This window comes from Gossypium arboreum, chromosome 3 (assembly GCF_025698485.1).
Source record: "Gossypium arboreum isolate Shixiya-1 chromosome 3, ASM2569848v2, whole genome shotgun sequence".
NCBI lineage: Eukaryota > Viridiplantae > Streptophyta > Magnoliopsida > Malvales > Malvaceae > Gossypium > Gossypium arboreum.
The window spans coordinates 135,022,868-135,045,085 of NC_069072.1; the positions used below are offsets into that span (position 1 = coordinate 135,022,868).

The 22,218-nt window shown below is 31.0% G+C and overlaps 2 protein-coding genes across 4 annotated transcripts; both read right to left on the reverse strand.

Moving 5' to 3' along the window:
- Positions 1–219: 219 nt before the first annotated feature.
- On the reverse strand, positions 220–3,397 carry LOC108476128 (uncharacterized). Of its 3 annotated transcripts, none has more exons than XM_017778234.2 (5): positions 3,176–3,397; positions 2,851–3,004; positions 2,157–2,572; positions 1,301–1,624; positions 220–1,204 (listed from the first exon to the last, which is right to left on the reverse strand). In XM_017778234.2, the coding sequence occupies exons 2-5, from the start codon at positions 2,979–2,981 to the stop codon at positions 495–497; spliced, it is 1,581 nt and encodes a 526-aa protein (XP_017633723.1). In that variant the 5' UTR covers positions 2,982–3,004; positions 3,176–3,397; the 3' UTR covers positions 220–494. The 3 variants fall into 3 exon arrangements, with proteins under 3 accessions (XP_017633723.1, XP_017633724.1, XP_052881970.1); XM_017778235.2 differs by having other exon boundaries at positions 3,166–3,397; XM_053026010.1 differs by having other exon boundaries at positions 3,336–3,395.
- Positions 3,398–15,813: 12,416 nt separating this feature from the next.
- On the reverse strand, positions 15,814–18,489 carry LOC108475709 (uncharacterized). Its single transcript, XM_017777690.2, has 4 exons — positions 17,910–18,489; positions 17,700–17,789; positions 17,489–17,584; positions 15,814–16,479 (listed from the first exon to the last, which is right to left on the reverse strand). Exons 1-4 carry the CDS (start codon positions 18,306–18,308, stop codon positions 15,931–15,933), a joined length of 1,134 nt encoding a protein of 377 aa, XP_017633179.1. The 5' UTR covers positions 18,309–18,489; the 3' UTR covers positions 15,814–15,930.
- Between the last annotated feature and the right edge of the window lie 3,729 nt (positions 18,490–22,218).

The window sequence follows — 22,218 nt, forward strand, 5'->3', positions numbered from 1 at the left end:
TTGACAGTGAACAAAAGGGCATTTATACCAATTTATTTTCCAAATTATTCGAATAACACAATTCAATTAACTTGAAATTCGAACAAAAATTTAATTTTTTTAAATCGAATCTAGTTTTACTCGCCCTAATACTAATATCACATATAAACCCAAATATTGAAAATGGTAGATATCAAAGCACAAAAGGATATTGCATCTCTAATACTAACTCCACAATAATTAGATAATGCTACTGCCACGGCATCTTTCACCATTAAAGACCTTCAGATAAATTACAAGGATACCTACCTATAGATAATGCTATGGCATTTTTAATAGCATTCAAGGCACACACACACAAGAACAATAGAAAGATAAGCAATGCAGACGCAGCAAATAGCAGCCTCAGTTCCTGCTGTTATAGAGATAAAACTAAAAGATTAGTCCCATAACTACTGTGTTTTAGTTTATTAGCTCTTTAGCAGAGAATTTGATTCGGGGAAGATTGATATTTTTCAAAGGGAAAACCCTTTTAGAGGAGCAAATTTAGCAAGTATTTCAGCTTCGCGTTTGTCTGCATTCTCTTTCTTTATCTCCCATTCTGGTTTCCTGGCATTAGCGAGCTGAACTTCGTGTACGACTTTGGGAATGGAGTTCGCCACCAACTTTTGATTGTACGTTAACTCCTCCTTGTCTTTCTTCTTGTTTTCTATCAATCTAGTGAGCTGTGCGCGATGGGATTTCAGTTGCGCTATTTGATTGTCGATTTCTTGTACTGTCAATGTGTTGGCTTCTACTTCCGACTGCAGGCTTGTTACTTGCTGTCTTAACTCGCTGTATTCTTGCTTGAGTGAAGTGACCTTGGTCTTATTGAGCTGAAGGGTTGTAAAGAATTTGTCAGCCTGTTCCATTATTTCCCTGTTCTCGAGAAAAACCTCACAAAATGACGGGATCTCTTCTATCAACTTCAACTTCACAAGTTGTTCAGCAGTAAGGGTTGGATCTTTCCGAAGTTTAGATGCTAAACTTGTGAGTTCATCGAGGTCTTTGAAGCAAATCAACGAAGGGAAATCCATGTCAAGAAATGAAGACAGTTTCATTCGAGCTTCAGCCATTTCGCTTTCTGCAGCAAAGTAGTTATACAACACAGGATGGGAAAACGGTTCTTCAGGCAAAGGCTGAGTGAGCATGTCATCCAATGCATTGAGATAGTTGTCGAATTCCGCTGTAAACATTAGAAAATGTCAATGAAAAAAAAAAAAAAAAAAGAGAGAACGGATAAGTTGTATCTTCAAAATCAACTGCAATTTCATATTCTAACCTCTTGTTGTTTCATCATCTAAGAAAGATAGTTCAAGACTGCCATTTCTATCTTCGGTTTCCGGTGGGGGTGGGGCAGGAGTTTTAACACGCTGCCGAGTTGGTTGTCGCTTAGCTGTGGCTGATGCTGATCCTTTGGCTGATGCTGATCCTGATCCTTTACTTGTCTTCTGCTTCTTTTGACCATTGCTGGGAGTGAGAGGCTTAGGCGGGGGATTCCTCTTCCTCTGGCTGCTACGGGGAGTCTTTTTGTTACTTTCGATTTTAGCATCCTCCAAATTACTTTCTTTTTTAGCCTCCTCGATTCCAACCGCTACTGGTGTCACTGATTGTGAGTAAATGGGTTTGCTTAGCTTTTGCCAACTCTACACCTCGACTAGAAAAATCTAAAAGAAGCGTAGCCAGAGTTCTTTTTGGGTACAAAGCCTAAACAATACTATCTTACAAATCTAAACATGTTTAGTAAGTAAATGATGCAATACTGTTGTTTATTACAACAACCATCAGCAATTCAACTCACAAAAGGTTTTGGCTACGAACGAGTCTCAAGAAAAGAGTTCCTACAGGGTAAAGTAGATACACTGCTGCATGTTTAAACGTTTATATCCATAATCCGTGCTTTTATCTTCCATTAGTCGTGCATTTCAAACTTCTTAAGTAATTGACATGACATTAAAAGATTCGACTCAAGCAAACATTTATCCCATGTACTCAATGAGATTACTCCGACTATAATCTAATGTTATCAAAGATGCATTCTAGATTACTGTGCGTGGAAAAAAGTTAGAAATTAAATTGTTCTAGAAAGAATAAAAGGGCAGAAAGAAACAGAGAATAGTATACAGTTTGCAGCCAACCTTTGGCAGGAGGTTCCAAAGTTGCAGGGATCTTCCAAACAAACGAAGCAAAAAACGCATTAACATCTGCAGTCGGGAAATGTGATAAGATAAAACGTTCAAGCGTTGGCTTGCTTGCAAACATTTTCGGACTGTTTGGAAACCGAAGACTTTTCGGAACATTGATAAATCTATCACTATAAAACCCAGCATTGTTAACCCTCCTCCCCACTCTCCAGCTCCAAACATCACCAGGGTTTGGCCAATCCCTAGGAGCATAAGGTAATCCTTCGCCGGAAGTACACGGCGGAACCGGTGGAGTAGGGAAATCGTTCTCTTTAATTACAGGAGGAAAACCATTATCTCCATTCGGAAAATCGTTCCTCGAAGGCTCTTCTTTCGGAATAGACGGAATGGAAGCCGGTCCACCATAGTAACTACAATTGTAATAAAACAGCATTCAAGAAAGCATCATCATAAACACGAATTTGGAGCAAAAAGTGGAAGTTACCCAGATCCAAACATGCAGCAGTTTACACTATGAAAGTGATTTCAATACACCCTAAGCAGTAAAAGGATCATTAAATTATGGCAATTAAACCTTCTTTCATTACATACAAGATGTACATTTTAATACTATTTTAAAACAAGAAACCAATTAAAAAATTTCCAACTTCAACTCAGTACCAAGCAAAACAAAGAGATCAAAGCTTACTCTGGGAAGAGATCTTGGTGAAGATCAATATGAAGAGGACTATCCATATCAGAACGAGTTTCATGGATTGAAGAAGCAGTAGGCATATGAGGAGGGGTACCCATACGAGTAGGTGAAGGAATTGACATCATTAGAACCGAAATTCCTCGTTGACCTGCAAAATCAAGGCAACCCAAAGATCAAACACTTTTGATCTTCAGATTCTTTTACTCAACAGTGATCATAAATTATAAGAAATAGTAAGAAATGAAGCCGGAAAAGTAACAAAAGAGATTCCATTACAAGACCACAAAAAAAAAAACAAAACCATGAAACCTGGATTTACAATTTTATTAATTAAAAGAAAAAAGGAAAGCTGATCTGGGAATTCGAGAACTGATGTCCTAAAGGAAAGTGGTTTTGTGTGAGATGAGTTTATAGATTAATTTAAAAAAGGAATTTATTAAAAAAAATTAGAAAACCCAACAACAGCAGCTAGTCTTTACTGTCCACTCTCTAGGAAGAATATCTTAAGGGGGGCAGTGAGGAAGATAAAATGACTTCTCCACCCTTCTAAGTAGTTCGAGTTCGGTTTGATCATTTTTTTTCTTGAATTGTACATGATAATTCGGTTTTTGATTTTTTATTAATTTTAAGTGTATTAGATTAAATTCGATTCGGTCAGATTTTTAGATTTTTTAATTGTTTATGATAATCTAATTTAATTTGTTTTCTATTTTCATATTAATTTTAGATTTTAGGACATTTCTATACAATAAATTTTGTTTTATACCACTTGGATATTATTTGCTAAAGTGTTTTTAAAATTTATTTATTAATATTATTATAATATTAAGGTAGGAAAGAAGATAACGAGTTTGAATCCATGTCATTTAAGTATTCTTTTTAAATATGCAGTGCGTTTAGCTTAAATTTTTTCTTACACTACAGTATCTTTATAGTATCTAATATCACTGTCACTATTATTTTTACACGCGCCTATCCAATTTCACACTAAATGTAAAAAATAAGAGCTTTAATCACTTTCGAACAAATCTTAGCATTTGAAAAATTCTTTTATATAATATTTTTAAGTCATTTTCATTGTTTTAAAAATAAAATATTTATTTTTATGTTATAAGAAAATTAAAAGAAATTATAAATTAAATAAAAAGTAAAATTCTATTCAATTTTCACAATCATGTTTTTTAATTTATGAACAAAAATTATTAAAAATACTAAAATCAATCTTCATTCTTTTCATTATTTCTATCCAACCTAAACTACACTACTTTCCTTTTGAAAAATTAATTTATTTGAGTTTATTAATTTATTAATTCAAATATTATAATATAAAATTTTAAATAATAATTAATTTATGCTTAATTTTTTCAAATAATAACTTTACTTTATATTAATAAAATTAACATGACTTTTAGTTACATTAAAATATTTTAAACTAACAATAGTGAATTATAATTATGATTATCACGATTTTTTTCTATATTGTATGCTTAGAGTTTTATTTAAGTAATAGCTCTACTTTCAAATTAGCACATTTTTAATTAATAATTGTAATTTAAATTCTAATTATTTTTAATGGGTAATTATCACGACTTCTATTTTATTTTGACTTTTTACCTAATAATTCTAAAAATAATATAAATATTTTTAAATATGAATTTAGTAATATAATAAAAAATAAATAGTATTTTCTTCAATTCACAAGTTTTTTTAAACTTGTGCTTTTATATATATTATAAATGTAATCAGATAAAATAAATATTTGATACATGATTGATAAAAAAATTATTTCATAAATTGGGTTTAGATGTTATCACGTGTGTATATATATATATATATATTTATATTTTAAAAAATTACTATAATCTTAAAGGAGAATGTTGAATTTAATTTAAGGAAAATAAGGTTATTTTTGTTTCATTTAAGAAAATTTTAAAAATGATTTTTATAAAATAAAAAGAAAATATACAAAATTTTAAAATATGCTTTCATTATTTTTATTAAAAATACTTTGCAAAATTTAAAAAAATGAAAATAAGAACTTTAAACTTTAATGAACCATTTTAGAAAATAAAAATATATATATACAAAAATTGTGGAAAAAAAAGTAATTGTTTTCATTATTTTTGTTAAAAATGTTTGCAAAATTGAAAAGTTGAAAATAGGAGTTTTAAACTTTAATGCTTAAAATTAGATATTCTCATGACATTAGCCACTCACCTAGACTCGAAAGTTTGTCTGAAAAATAAGAGGGTTTAGACAAAATACGAGACTTGAAAAATGGGCTTGGGTAAAATTTAAGGCTCGTTTTCTACACCGGTCAAGCCTTGGGCAAGTTTTTTGGTCCAAGCTCAATCCAGCCCAAATACATTATGTTATAAAATAATATTATATCAATTATATATGTTAAATAATAATTATAAATATTTTTATATTTATATTAAATCACTAACCCAATAGCAATTAAACTCATTATCCAAAACCTAAAAAGTTTACCTAACTAAATAACCCGACTCAAAATATAAAATTTTAAAATTATGTTTAATACAATAAAATATTTATTATATTTATTTGTGTTTTTAATATAATAAAACATTTTAAATAAAAATATTTTAATATTTATAATTTTCAAAAATTATTTTAAATAAAAATTAATCTAAAAAATATGGGCGGATTGAGCTCGAGTTTATTTTTCTTAAATTGAGCGAATTTGGAAGAAAAAAAAGTAAGCCCATTTTTAAGTTGAGCTTGAAAAATTAGTCTAAATATATTATTCAAGCTCAGCTGACCAAACCTATAAACACCTCTAGTTCAAATTAACATAAATGCAAAATAATAATAATAATAATAAATATCAGTTTTTAACTCTAGTTTGGTTTCATATAAATGTAAGAATTATTTTATTTATTTCCCATATTTTGTTGTGAGAAAAGGTTATCAAAATTTTTTTTCATATTTTCAATATTGGAAACAATTTTTATTTTATTTATTAGAAGTATTTTTCAAATTTTAAAAAATAGAAATTAAAATGGTTTCTATCAATGAAAATATAAAAAATAAAAATATTTTAAAATAGCATGAATAATTTTTCATCCAAAATGCATATGTCCCACCAATAATGTAACTGAATTGTTTTTTTGTGTTTAAAAGTATTTTTTGGTATGTCGAGAACGGTCAAAATAGATGTTTCTCCGGCAACCACCACAATTGCAAAGAGTTGACCCATGACCCATAATTATATATATGGAAAATATTTAGTACACTGTTAGTGGAGTTTTTAAACTCCACATGCAGGGTTGACAATTGTCTTATAGGAATATAGTAAAATATAAAAATATATATTTATAAAAAAAGACATATGTCAATTTTTAAAATTACTTTTAGAATAAAAGAGTACACTATTAGTATACCAAATACACACCCATATTTATGTTCGAGGTTCGTGGTTTTAAGATCTTAATAATGTAATTTTAAAGTTTAAATTAGCATTTCTTATAATTGCATCGATAACTATTGGTGACTCGTAAATATTTCAAACTTAATGAAAAATTACAATCTCATATTTATAATTTTCACATTTATATTTAATATTTATTAATGGCTTTTTGTAATAAGCATGTTTTATATTTAAATATAACTTGTTATTTAATTATTCCATAAAAAAATTAAAATTTTAATAATGAAATATTTTTCATGCATTAAAAACGCCGTAATTGAAAATTTAACAATAATAAATATTTTATTAAAAATTCTTTATTTTAGAAATTTAATCTGTTTACTTTTTCAAATTTTAAAATTTAAGTCTAACTGTCTATGTTCTCAATTGTGTTGATAGTATTGATAATTCTAATGGTGTTATCCGAGCTATTTGCAAGATGATGGAAAGAGGGCGGGGGGTTCTTCACACGTACAGAGAAGGTAATCGAGTGGTAGATGCTATTTGTCGACTGTCTAGTTCTAAGATTTCAGACATTCGAATACTCCTATGGCCACCAGATGCAGTTTTGGAGTTACTACATGATGATGTTATGCAATAAGCATTTCCCCGTTTAGTTTCTTAGTTGGTCGATTTTCGCATTTGTAGCAAAATAAAAATTAATTGTCACGACACTTTAAAATTAAAAAAATTATTCACTTGATAGTTATGTAAAAAAAATAATGTTGTAATAAACTTAAATTTAATGTTGTTAAAAATTGGACTTGCTTTTTAAATTCTAATAATACATGGACTAAATTCCTTTGAATAAAAGTAGAGAAACCAAATTCTAAATATCTAAAGAGTAAAATGACTTAGAATATTTTAACCAACTTATTATTATGTTAGCTACCTGTTACTATTTTAACCAACTTATTATTATCTTTTAACAGTAAACGACTTAAATAACTAGGTGGATTGGAGCACACACAAAGTAAAGCATTACGAGATGTTACATTTTGCAAGGAACTAGGCTGGTAGCTACCTCCCATATGGGCCAATGCGTTGGCACATTTGTTCCTTTCGCGAAAGACGTGCTTTAGAGAGCTAAAACTCATAGAACAAAATAACATCATGCACTCATCAATCAGAGGAGATAACAATATATTAAAAATTACAGATATCTTTATAAGATGAATTACAGGCGTACTATCAACTTCGATATCAAGATTTTTTATGTTAAGGTCGCAAGCTAATATAAGCCCATCTCTCAGCATCCAAAGTTCAACTTCTACATTAGTGGCATTAGGGATGTGACGGAAGGAACCAATCACCCAACTCCCCAAGTGATCATGAATTAAGAGTACCTGCACTAGCTTTACCTGGATTGCCAATAGATGAACCATCAGAATTCAATTTAACCCGGCCCGGCAGAGGAGGTTTCCACCAACTAGAACAAATTCAGAATGATTTAAATTATTTGCAAGAGGAAATTATAGAAAATTCACCCACTCCATGCATTATCCATTGCAATGAGCCCTTTAGAGGTTAAGACTTGGAGCAAACTAATGCATTTCGACACAACCAAATTTCCCATAAGGCAAAAGTAAATACAATGGACCAAGGAATCGACGAGTGGTGAACCCACACTTGTGAAGTGACATTGCCCTAGATCTATTCCTGCCAATTACTCTGCTGAGGAGGTCTAACTCGAAAGTGAGAATGAATAGAATTCCATAGTTCCTGGACAATATGACATTCCTAGAAAAAATGGACTATGGATTCCTATTCAACATTGCAAAAAATGATAGAGATCTACTAAGTTCATACTTCGACGGATCATAAAAGACCATTCCACCCACATTTACAAAGGAAGAACTTTAACTTTAGAGGAAGACGAGCTTTCCAAATCAAAATCCATAGAGTTAGTTGACTACCGGAGGAGTGTCAATAAAGAGAGCACTATATCTAGAATGAAAGAATAAGCACTAGCCAGGGTAAATGGTCCAGATTTCGATGGCCCCCAGCAAACAAAATTCGATCCCAATTCAGAAGATGATACTAGAGCACTTAAGAATGCATCGATCAATTTTTTCAGGAGTTGGAAAAATATCGTGTGAAAACCACTACGGTCCCATCTATTGTGGACTTGCTTGAAATACTAAGAATCTTCCAAGGGCGTCAGAGGACCTTGTACAACATGGCGGAGAGGGCCTTATCCCGACCAATTATCACTCCAAAATTTCACAGTTCTACCATCCCTAATAACCCATCTTATCCTTGACTCAATGAAGTGGCTAATCTTCCTCAAAGAATACCAAATCGGGGATGCATTCCATGCAAGGTATGGATTACTGAGGTCACCCGATGTGTTTTGGTATAAGGATTCTAGCCCAAAGGCTATCATTCTCTTAGATTAGTCTCCAATCAAGCTTTACTTGCAAAGTTTGATTTTTAATTCTCGATTTTGGTTTACTGAAACCTCCATGAGCTTTAGGTTGTACGACCAAATTCCACTTTAGAAGGTGTCCATGATTTGCATCCTCATCACTTCCCAGAGAAAGTTCATGTTGATTCGATCTAGCTGACTATGAGTATTAGAAGGGAGCAAACATCACTGCATGTAATAATTCGAGATGGAGGCCATTTTTGACTGGATAAGAACCAACCTTCTAATAGGGGATGGAAATTTGGTTTTCCAAGAGCTCCGCTTGTAACGACCTAGTTTCTAGTTGTGTTGAAAAATGAGGTTTCGAAACCCTATTTACATAAATGAGTTCGTAAATAACAAATATGAATATTTATAGAGTTAATATGAAAATATAATAAAGTTCAGTTAGATAATTTAGCCGAAAAAGTAGTTAATTAAAGCTCAGGGATTGAATTGTAAAAGTCTAATTACTATTGAGTTTTAATTGAGAAAAGGCTTAGGGACCTAAATAGCAATTATCTAAAGGACTAAAATGGATACTAAACCATTATTTTATTATAGTTAGTGGATGATGATGTTGATTTCACTTGAATTAATTAGTGGTGGATTAATTATAAAAATAACTTAATTAAAATTAACTAATTAAGGTTAATAATATTTAACCATGGTAAAAAGGCCAAAGTAAGCGAAGAAAAGATGATAATTTATCTTCTCCACCATCCTCTTGTGGAAACAAAGAAAACCCACCATTGTTGAAGCTTTAAACATTCAACCACCTATTCAAGTAACTCCCAAAGCCATTTTTTTTTATGGAAATTGGGTCATGGGAGCTTGATCTATCTAGCCCATGTATCAATTTGTACAATTGTTAAGTCTTAGCAAATTTCTATTTTTGAGAAATTGATGATTTAGGCTTGAAATTGATAGATACTAAGCTTGGATCACAAAAAATGACTAGATTGTAAAGTTAATAAAGCTTGTTAGTTAACTTTGTAAAATTAGGTACCAAATTGAATAAATTAAAAACCTTTCATGAGATGTGTTATATTAGTAGGAAGTATAGGCTCCCTAATGAAATAATGTGAAATCAAATTTTAATCTGAAGCTAAATATCGAAAAATATGCTTATCCCGAGTTCAAGGACTAAATTGAATAAAAATAAAAATATGTTTGGATTTATATTTGGATCTGAATAAGATGAAATCTAATATTTTTTTTTATCTATTGAATTATCGAATATAGCTAAAGACGACGTCGGACTGTCGAGAGGGAAAGGAAAAGCGAGAGTCGTTGACGAGTGACAAAAAGATTCAATTTGTACTTTTATGATTTGAGATCATTACATTTGTATGCATATTCATGTTAATTACATAATTGAGTATCAAGGTAAGTATATAATTGTTGCATGATCTTATTCGTTGTGAATGATGTTGATTATCGAAAAATTAGACTAAATTGAATAAAATATAAATTGATAAATGTCTTATATTATGAGTTGATGATAGAAATGGTATGGAACAATGGTGTTGAATATGTGATCATATAAATTTGATAATAATAAATTACATGAATTGATTTGTCTTGACAATATTAAATATCGAGAATTTAGACTAAATTGAATATATTATAAAAGAGTGTGACATTATTAATATATGATATGTGATATGAATTATGCTATATGATATTGAATATTTATATATATGTATATTAATTGATGATGAAATGAAATGAGATTATAATATATGAATGATTGATACAAATGTTAGGATATAGTTGGCATGCCAATAGGGTTATATGCGCATTTCTGTACGAGTTTGTTATTGATGTGGAGATTATGATATGTCATTTGGGATCCAACATTTGTTGCGGATGATTGAGTATTTGAATACGTATATACATTTGATGCCTACGAGCTTTGCATTTCAGTACATTGGTAAGGTGTAGTTTATGCTTAGACGAGCTATCTTGGTGTGGTGTAGTTCACCCATGTGTCTTATTCCATTTTTACTAAGATTACATTGGGCAAAACGCTAAATTGAATTTTGAAATCAGAATATAAAATGTGTATTTTTAAATGATATTTCCAATGATATAATAATACAGAATGGAATTACAATTATATATATGTGAAATGTGTTTCACGATAGCATGTGAAAAACCATGCAAATTAGTTTATATGAGCCTAGAGGGCTGATATGAAAATATAGCGAATCAATAGGTATGATATGAAAACTAAAACATGATACGTTAAATGGCTTGAGTTGAAATGAAATTGAATGCATTAACGCTAATAGAAAGTAAAGGTTGATATGTTATATTGATATGATTAATTGGTAACACTTGAGATGGAGATATATGTATGAATAGTAATAGATTGATGATATGTATAAATTAGATTGAGATTGATGACATTGTATGAAATTGAAACACTTGATATGATATAGTTGGAATGTAATGTTGCAATGACATATATTTATCTTGTTACAGTGTTATTTATATGACTTGAATCATGAAAGTAACATTGATCTTTATTGCTTAGTGTACAGTTTGTTATTATGTGCGCATGTATCAGGAGATCTCAAAGTTTGAAAGGTGAAGCAACACTCAAATCGTCGAATCTCAACTCATAAATGTTTGTACCGTTCTTTACATTTTAAAAGATTGCATGTACCCAAAATTTTACTGGTTTAAAGTTGTAATTGGTCAAGTAGGTATTTTGGTTAAAGAGTGTTAGATGGAATTTTTTTTTGTGATCTAGTTATGTTTAAAGCGTGTTTTGATGTCTTTAATATGTTGCAAAGTGAAAATGATCATCTTAAGTTGAACAGAATTGCATATTGGGTCCTTCGACATTTGGTTTGTATAATTTGGCAAGTTGAATTCAAAAGAGTAAGCTTGAGTCTGCCTTTAGAGTTGCAACACAGCTTTATTGATGTCATTATGCCAGCTCTCAATGTCGCAACATCCTTTATTTGAAGTCATGGTGCCATCCTACTATTTTGGAAGTCGCAACATTGCACCCCTGAAGTCACGAACATTTTGAAACTTTATAATTTAGTCCTTCAATAGTCTCGGGTTATTGAAAGAGTTTTTGTAAGCTCAGATAAACCTTAGATGTAATGACCTGAAATTCACGGGCACCGGAAAAGTGAGTTATAGGGCCTCCGTCTTAGTGAAATAAGTTAAAAAATAATTATTAAAAATATTTATGAGCCTAGTGGTGTGTCTAATTAGGATCTAATTAAGTGAATTTAGCTTAATTTAGAGTAAGTAATAAAAAGGATTAAATTGAATAAAGGGTAAAAGTTTAATTATAAAGCAATAGAAAATAAAAATGATTAAAATGGCAATTAAGCCATTGACTACAAATGAGGTGGCATATTGATGAAATAAAATCAAAGATTTTTTAGGTTTTATATATTATAATGATTATTATTATGGTTTTATATTAAATTGTTATGATTATTTAATTGATAATATATTATAAATAAATTAAATAGAAGACAATTATATGGTAATAAAATATACATGTGTAAGAATTGTATGGGTATATTTGTAATTTAAATATTTAATTACTTATAATTTAAGTATAAAGATATTTGTTAATTAAATAATTAAATTATAAGATTTTTGGTATGAAAAACAAATTAAATAATGACATTTGTAATGATATGAATATATACATTTGTATTATAATTATGTATTTACTTAAATTTTAAGTTAAAGATATTTATTAATTAAATATTAATATTATAAGATTTTTATTTGTTAAATAAATAAAAGAAAGACAAATGGATGGTAATAATAGTGTACAAATGTACAAAGATACATGTATACAAATGTGTTAATTATATTGTTATTAAATTAATAATAATATATATTAGTTAAGTGATAAAATAAATAAGTAAAATAAATGAAATAATAAAAGAAATAAAAAGAAAGACAAAAGAAACAAAGAAGAAACAGAACAGAAGCATTTCGAAACAGGGAAAGAAAAAGAAAGAAAGAAAAGGGAAAGGAAAAACTAGGGTTTTAAGGTTTGAAGCTTTAAAAGGTAAGTCAATTAAGTCCTTTTCTCTTAATTTTGATGTTTTAGAAGCTTTGAAACAAGATTTTGATGAAATTAAGTTGATAGTTCAAGAGTTCATATGTTTCCAAGTAGGGTTCATGTTGGAAAAATTATGGAATTAGGGATTTAATTGAATGAATTCTAAGTTAGAATTGATTAAGGGATTAAATTGTAAACTAGGCTATAAGTTTTATGTTGTAGGGACTAAATTGAATAAATTTCGAAATTAGGGAAATATGCTGGAAATTTTATAGTTAAATATAAGTTTAGACAAAATTTGAATAGAAAAAGAGAGTGAATTGGATTAAGAAAATAATTAAGTTTAGTTAGGATTAAATTGGGAATAAGGTAGGAGTTGTTTAGAAATTTAATTATTTATTATAATTGGTGCTGTAAATAATAATGTAAATTACTATTATTTTCAGTAGCCAACAAAGAACCTGAAGCATCAACATCGAAAGGAAAGGAGAAAGTCATCGAGGACTAAAACGGAGAATTACGGTGTGTATTACTATAATTCAAATTTTAATTATTATTGATTGCTGAAATTTTAATTGTTATGTATGGTAAGTAAGACTTGAGGTAAGTATGTGATTATTTGAAAAGTGTATTGATTGAAAAATAAATAAATGGTGACAATTGTATGGTGTTGATGGTATACACTTGTGTGAAAATTAATTTGTATATGAATTAAGGTAATAGATATTTGAATTGAATGAGTATTGAAAATTTTGTGTAAATTAAATTGAAATTAGAAAAAGTAAAATAATACCCTATTAACTTGTCGGACTAGATTCGATACAAATGGCATGCCATTGGATTTGTGATGTGATGAAGAGATTGTAGTTCGCCGAGAAGATGTTTCATTATTATATACTCGGTTTATCCGAATAGGCATTTAATGCCTTATTGGTGTGTTTGGGAGGATATATTATACCGTGTGTTATGGAGGATTTACAATATTCCGGGTGTGTTTGGGTTGGATATTCTGGTGTGTTTGGGTGGAAATCCGCGTATCTGTCATAGTCCGAGCTTTATTAATAGGGTAAATAATTGAAATGAAATTTTGAAAATGAGATTATTAGTTTTAGTACTATTGAAAAGTACGAGAAAGAATGTATGAACTAAATTATGAATTGAGTTAGTATGAGAAAAATAAATTATGAATTTAAGATTTATGAAGTAAAATAATTATATATAAAAGTAGTTTAAATAATTATAGAATTTATGGTTGATGTTTGTAATTTATTAATGTTAAATAGTCTTGATTTATAGTAATACCACTGAGTATATCCATACTCAGCGTACGGTTGTTTCCATGCGCAGGTTAGTAGAAGTCAAGTGTCCTGGCTCAGCATCCAGAACAATCCCAACTCCAACACAAACTTGGTGATGTATATTTTGCTTTTGGGTAAAGGTGGCATGTACATAGGTGTTATTTAGTCACTTGAATATGTATATTACTTTGGGTAGTGAAGGATGAATTATAAAATTTAGATGGTTAAATGAATTGGTAAGGAAAGTACATGATATTTTGATACATGAACATTAAGTTGTTAAATGAATGAAGTTTTTAATCAATTTTGAATGATGCTATGATAGTTATTAAATTAAAATTTTGTTAATAATATAAATATTAGTATATGAATATGAAATATTGGTGTTGGTTGTTTTGGTTTGAATTTGCAGGAGGTTTAGGTAAAAATAAGCAGAAATGCTGCCGAAATTTTTATAAAAAAAAAAAAAGAAAAAAGAAAATTGGAATACTCGAACAAGTCCCGTTCTACTTTTAATACGTGTTTGAACTTCGGGAGTTCAAGATAGGGACTTAATTATTATATTATACTATGAAAGTTATATTAATTGTAAATTATTCGTAAGTTGCCTGATATGTCCGGTAATGCCTCATAACCTCGTCCCGGTAACGGTTTGGGGTTAGGGGGTGTTACACTAGAAAAGATTATACATTATAATATAATGATGTAAGAACATGTTAGTGAATTTAAAGTGTTGAATAAAAAAAAATATAATCATAGTTGCCTGTCAATGACTGTGGCATCTTGTAGCTTGGACCTGACGATCGAGTCGAGTATAAGGTGTTGCACAATTTATCTCGAATTTTATCAACAATAAAAAATCATAGTCATGTTTAGTGACTCTCTTCATGTGCGTATGGAACCCAAGATATTTCCCTAAATTCAAGGTTTCCTTAATCCTTAAAGCATTGAATATGCTTGCCTTTCGAGAATCCTCACATTTAGAGGAAAAAGCCACCTGCGATTTCTCAAAGTTTATTGTTTGTCCAGATTTTGCCATGAATAGCTGAAGAATCATTTGGATAGAGGACATCGATCTATCATCATTTGGATAGAGGACATCGATCTATCATCAATTTTTGCCTATCGGATTCTTCTGGACGATTTGAAGCTATTCAATTTAGATCCATTCAACAACACTGATGTGGATGTGGTCGAAATACAACTCATTATCAGCTTGACCCAACTAGGGGAAAAACCAAAGAACGTAAGAACCTTACTAATAAAGCTCCATTCTAACTCATCATAAGCTTTTTCTAGATCTAATTTAATAATCATCAGTCCTTTTTGTCCCTTAACAACGAGAAAAGGAATGGCAAATTTCCTGCACTATCATCGCATTATCCGAAGATTGACTCCCAGGAAGAAAATTTGAGAATGCCAAAGTGAAGCTCAGCCTAGTATAAGAAAAATGCATAGTGTAAAATTTAGCACTTAACATTTATATATTTTGTCAATTTAACCCTTACTCTTTTTTGAGCTAAATTTGACTCACTACCAACCCTTTAAAAAAAAGTTGAATTGATGTTTTTTCAATAAAAATATTGGCTAAATATTTATGAATTTTTTTATAATATTATTATTTTTATAATTTTTAAATTACTTGTTGAAGTGACATATAAGACAAATAGTATCATATCAACATAAAGTAGGTATGAACTATCACGTAAGTTGTCATTTTAGCATCATTAAAAAATTAATGTTCTACTCAGACAAAAGCGGCTTACCCTTTTTTGAAAGGTTAATAGTTATATTTAATTTTAAAAAAAAGGGGATCAAACTGATAAAAAATGTAAACATTAAAGGCTAAAATTATCGTTAAACCATAATGAAATCCACAAAAACATCAAAACAATCCAAGATTTCCCACCAATTCTTTCGAACCAAACAACAAAAACCTCTCAATTTCAAGCTTCTCACATTTGAGAGCATTCCTCTCCATCTCCAATGCTTTGTTCTTCTCATCAATGGCAGTTATTCTGCTACGAGCTTCTAAATCCATATAAGACTTAACGATCTCATTAAAACGTGTTACTGCAAAGTCTACATGGAATTTGATGCTTAGAGCTTCAGCTATACAACATCTCCATTTCCCAATCTGATCAGCAGTCACTTGTTCTAATGTTAATGTTTCCTCCATTTCTTTAAATGTGGCTAAAAACTGAAGCAATACGTTCTCAGCAGAAAAAGAACTTAACATACAGCTTCTTGTTATATCACCATGGATGGTAACTATGTTTTCAAAGATTGGGTGTAAAGGCAATGGGATTCTGTATCCTTCAAAATCTGTCGTGTCTCCTTGTAACAATGTCTTCAAATGATGAGAATATGAAGCATTGTTTCGGTCCTCTCGTTTCAGTTTTTCCACAAATGGTAAGCAGCAAGCAGGGACAAGCTACAAAATATCGTTTATGTTGTATATATGTATTAGTATTTCTTTTCGTAAGGTTTGTTATGCAATTAAACTAAAGATTAAAATACGTCATAAGTCCTTATACTTTTCGTAAATTTAGAATTTAATTTTTTTTTTATTTTTTATTTTTAGAATGTCATACCAACAAATTTAACAAAAATTGATTAACAGCATTAACAATCGAATCTAAATTTTAAAATCTGAAAAGAAGAGAGATTAAATTCCTGGAAATAAAAGTAGCGAGACCAAATTTTAAATATGTGAAGAGTACTAAGAGTTATGACATATTTTAACCTAAAGTAAATAGTGAAAAAATTGAAGGTTAAAATATGTCATAAGTCCTTTTACTCTTTGTAAATTTTGAATTTTTTCATTTTACTTTTATTTTTAAGAATTTAGTCTCTTTACTTTTTAGATTTCAAACTTCGAGTCCAATTACTAACACTATTAAGATTTCAAAAAATAGAAAGTAGAAAGACTAAATTCCTAAAAATAAAAGTACATGATTAAATTCTAAATTTGTGAAGTGTGCATAGGCCTATAACATATTTTAACCAAAAATAACTTGTTACTCGTATAAACGAGAACATATATATTTAATAATTGTCAATTAAGAAAAGGGTTAATATAACTTTTAGCCCTTGAATTTAGCAATTAGGTTTACTTTGGTACATGTGTTTTTTTTTCAGTTCATTTTGGTGTTTGAACTTGATAATTAGATCCATTTTTTGTCTCTAAACTTAAAAAATATAAAAGTTTGATGATATGACATACCAAGATTTTTTCACTGTCACTATCTGAAAACTAAAAAACATGAAATAATTTCAAAGTGTCGTATCATTAAATCTTGATAAAATTAAAGTTTAGGGGTCAAAATAGATTTAGTTACCAAGTTTAGGTACTAAAGTGGACAAAAAAAATACATATTAGAATAGACCTAATTGTCAAGTTTAGGGACTAAAAGTTAAATTAACTCTTAAGAAAATAATACCTCGGGCTGACTGATTATTTGGCTTTGCTCCAAGGAATTGCCTGTATCATTGGACACTGCAGTTGATAGAGGTATATTAATTTGAGGATTATGGTCCTGCATACAATAAAATAGATACGAGCCACCATGTTACTGTGGTCTCTGGTCTCACTTTTATTTTACGATGATTTTAGTTTGTATTTAGTGTGGTCCTGGTCAATCTGACAGATACCTGGAAGTAAGTGATTGACTGGTGTTCCACTAAGGATTGATTCTGAACCTCATGTTGAGCTACAAACGAAAGCTGAGATTGAAAATCATCCTTCATAACAAATATATAAAACAAGAGTTCTCCATTAATTGTTGTAAGAAGCTAGGTATTTGATGGTCTGAGAGATTTAAGATCAATCAATTCCAAACATATGCACATGGAATCAAGTACCTGAGGGTGAGTGAGTGGTTGGTTTTCTCCCAAATCAATAGGAAAACCCTGCATAATGTCCATATCTTGCATGAACTCATGTAAATCTAGTGTTGTCTCACTGTCCTTCTCTTTTAACTGGTTTTTTAACCTGATATTCTCTTCCTTGAGCCTTTCATTCTCCTGGTTTTTCTTCATCCTGTATCTGGCGTCATGTTGTCTCTTCCTTTCCCTTTTTTCCTCCTCGCTCAGCATGGATCTTTTACGACGACCCTTCCCTTTCTCTGAGGGATGATGATCATCCTGCAGTAGCGAAGATGGTGCTCCATGTTCCTTCCCATATTCATCTGTTGCGTGAAGATACTGGAATTGGCTGATATCTCGGACGCTATATACCCTTTTTGAATGCATTTGGGACATGATATTCTATTAGCTTCTGCTGATACCGATTATCTAGGATGATTGCAGTTGGTCTCCTCAAATGGATGAGAGAGAGGGAAGGAGAAATGAAAGAGATAAGAAACTAAAATAAAAAAGTCAAGCTTACAGCAGCAGACGAAGCGCGTGAAATGTGAACAACGGAGATAAAAGAAAAGTATTAATACCTGTTTTGGCAAATTCTCACTTTGGCTCTTATATTATTTTTCCAGTCACTTTACCTCCCCTGCTTTCATTATCTCCATCAAGTTAGCCCTTTGACCATTTCCGTTTAAAAAAAATTCTCAAGTGTTCGTCCCTTGATTTGTAGTGAAGTTCTCAATTTGATTCCTATACTACAGTGAAATGTTCACTTTGACCCTTCACATGTTCACATTTGATTGGCTTAAATGGCCATACAAATTTTTTTTTAACAAAAATGGTTAAGGGACTAAAGTGATGGACGGAATGAAAGCAGAGGGGTCAAAGTTACTAGAAAAATGGTAGAAGAGCCAAAGTAAAAAATACATTATAGTACAAAGGCCAAAATAGATATTAAACCTAAAACAAGAATGGAGCTGAAAAACGAGTGTCGGCAACTAGTGGATGGTTGACTTGCAGAGCTAATTGACCACGTTGCACATCGTACCTACTCGGAAGGGTCTTTTACTCAGCTGCTTAATCCTTACATAAATAAACAAATATTTTTGGATTACTTCTTTTCGCCATGGCATGGTGCAAATCTGGCTATTAGACGCAAATGAGTTGCGACTAGTCCTTTGTTTTTTGGAATTGAGTTAACAGGAGGACAGTCCTAGAAAAGAACTAGAGGTACTTCACAGATACCTCAAACCAATCTAGGAAAAGGCAATCTAATTTGGAGGAGCAAGCAAGCCATCTTTGACAAAATATAAACCAGTGAAGGAGTTCGAGTAACCCAGTTTGTTAAGCTCACCTCCTCCTTGTATTTGGAAGCAACCCAGTCTGCAGCATTTTTAGCTGTTCTCCTGATCAATTTGATCCTCACCTGCAGGAGTTCTTTGATCATCCTATCAATCATGACAATACTTGGCTTCAATTATTTGATGTTTATAAATTTACATATTTCTTGGTCTGTCATCCTCGAAGAGATTTGGAGCATGTCGTAGGGGCATTGAGGTAGGACTAAGCCCACTCCCTCAACAAAAAGGTGGGGCTAGCTCTTCGGTTTCGTTGATGGAGATATCCTTTGGTTTCAGTTTCAGTTTATTAGAGAACGCTCAGCGAGCTTTTGAGGGTGCTTTTTAAAGTTGAGCAACTTAGCGTTACGGTGATGACTTCCAATCAAGTTGCCCTTCGAATGTCTTGGGCGTTTTCTTGGGAGTGTTGAAGTAGAAACAAATTGGCCAACTTGAGACCATATAAGTTACTGCTGGTTCCCTTCTAAGCTTGATGAGCTCTAAATCTAAAGAGATCAAATGAGATGTCCCTATAGGTTGTACATGAAATGGAATGGAAAAGTGTTGGTTTTCAATGGCTAAAAGGCATAATTGTATAGGTTGAGTTTGATTAGGTTGAATTGGTATGTTTTGATGTCAAATTGTGGGCATTTTTGGGTGCAACTATGTGAATTGGTTAAAATCTAACGTTTGGTATACCTTTGATTAAGTTTTATGCATGTTTGAATGTGCACAAGTGTATCAAAGATGCAAATGGTTAGGTTGATATGAAATAGGAACCAGATGACTTAATTTGTACCAAAAACAAAGTCATCGTCCCGATGACTACATTTTCTTGTCGCAATGTCGACCGACACTATGTGATGCCGTGATGTCAAGTGGCCTGACATCGTGGCGTGACAAACTATTTGGCGACGTCACAACGTGGAGAAGGTGACGTCACAACATTGATCCTGTATTTTCAAAACTTTACAATTTGGTCATATTTCAAACTCAAGTCAATAAAAGAGCTTTCGTAAGCTCGATTAAAGCTCAAATTTAATTGTATATCATATTATGAATGTGTTTAAGACATGAAAGTGTGTTTAAATGATATAATTACAGTATGTTTAATGGTAGTTGCTCCAGTAACGACTGTAGCATTTTGTAGCTCGGACCCAACAATAGGGTCGGACGAGGGGTGTTACAAAAAATATTAAAAAAATAAAATCATCATCATGCCAAACAACTGGTTTATATTCATTCTCAATCTCATCCACATTTTCATGTACCCTCTTGGTTAAATTGCTCTTCTAGTCTTTCCTTTTTTCTCATCCACCTAATCCAACCCTTGTTATTTTTAAATTTTTACACTTTTCCCCGTAACACTCTCTACACTTTTAAAATTTAGTTCATACCTTGAATTAATTCCCCTTAATTCAAAAGCCCTTTTAATTTCTTATAATATCCAACTACCTTCTTTACTAATATAAAAAAAAAATTATCTACTCCGAAGATTCTAACATGTGCACAATCCGAATTGACACTGTTCACATCTCAAGGGATGTTAAGGATGTTACAAATTCGTTAAATTAAATGATTTTCTCAACCTAATTCTAATTCTATTAAATTCATGACGACTATACCGTACCAAAGTCTATGAGTAAATTAATTTAATTGTCTTATTCTATAAAATTGCAACGGCTACATAAATTAATTTTCACTTTGAACTTCAATTATTTAATTATAATCAATTAAATAATAATTTAAATAAATTAAATTAATCACTAAGTCATCTCTTGTCCTTATGCGAGAAAATGTATTCATTATGGATAGTAATATATGTAATTGATTTCTTTGTTTGTTACTTTCATTCATTCAACATATCGGTCCAAATGCAATCCATATAGGGTTGTGTTAACGAAATGATCACTTGAATATATAATTAAGGCTCAAATAATTTGTAATTAAGTTCAAACTCTTCATGTATTAATTATAATATTATTTACTCAAGGTTTTAATCTACTAAAAGTGCCATGACTGATCATATACCGTTATGAAAGCAAGTAATTTATACTTGTCTAATGTCATATGTATGTTACTTTTAAAAAAAATATATATCAAATTATAGATTGGCTTAATCTTGATAGTCTCTGTAAACTAATTTGTACCGTTAGATCTAGGAGAGCTCAACTACAAATAAAAGCTTTCCTCCTCATTTGTATTGATCCTATTATATTCCATCAAAAGTTAGTGAATATAATTTGGGAGCATTTTGTAACACCCCTATCTCAATGAATCGCGCTGAATAGGAAAGGGAATCACCGACGAATGAGCATTTCAGAGTAACACAGATTCACAGATATCATATAATATCAATACATAAATATTGATCCACAATTCATCCATTAAGATGGTCTACGAGACCTAAAACGTACATTTAGGGAAGGGTGGAACTAAACCGAACCCATTCAGAAATTTCAGAACTTAATTAATATTTTCAAAACTGACCAAGTCACACACTCGTGTGACTCACACGGGCACAAGACACGCCCATGTGGTCCAACCGTGTCAAAAAGAGGTCCTATACTGACTTTTTAACACGGCCAACAGACACGGCCGTGTGCCATGACCATGTAAAATTTAGCTAGCTACTAACTTTCTCACACGGCCACAAGACACGCCCGTGTTCCCTGGCCGTGTGGCACAATGCAGGCTTGGTTTAAGCCAATTTGCCATCCCATATGGTTCCAATCCTACAAGCATTAATATGCAACAATTATACCAACATTTCCAACCAATTCCATACTCAAATATGACCAAAACACATTAGAACATGGCACATTACCACATACACCAAAACAATACACAAACATATCATTTGCTAGCCAATTCAAATGGCATAACTTGCACATACATATCAACTAATCCATTCTAGCCTATACATGCCATATTTAATTATGTACATTTCTGAAAGTACCAAAAAGAGTTTGATG

What these genes read in the sequence shown, in the direction of transcription:
- LOC108476128 (XM_017778234.2), bottom strand. Translation starts at nt 2,981, where the DNA reads ATGATGTCAATTCCTTCACCTACTCGTATGGGTACCCCTCCTCATATG. An exon ending in CACCAAGATCTCTTCCCAGA is followed by an intron (nt 2,573 to 2,850) that starts GTAAGCTTTGAT and finishes TTACAATTGTAG; the next exon opens with TTACTATGGTGGACCGGCTT. An exon ending in AGATGATGAAACAACAAGAG is followed by an intron (nt 1,205 to 1,300) that starts GTTAGAATATGA and finishes TAATGTTTACAG; the next exon opens with CGGAATTCGACAACTATCTC.
- LOC108475709 (XM_017777690.2), bottom strand. Translation starts at nt 18,308, where the DNA reads ATGTCCCAAATGCATTCAAAAAGGGTATATAGCGTCCGAGATATCAGC. An exon ending in AACCACTCACTCACCCTCAG is followed by an intron (nt 17,790 to 17,909) that starts GTACTTGATTCC and finishes TTTGTTATGAAG; the next exon opens with GATGATTTTCAATCTCAGCT. An exon ending in AGTCAATCACTTACTTCCAG is followed by an intron (nt 17,585 to 17,699) that starts GTATCTGTCAGA and finishes TATTGTATGCAG; the next exon opens with GACCATAATCCTCAAATTAA.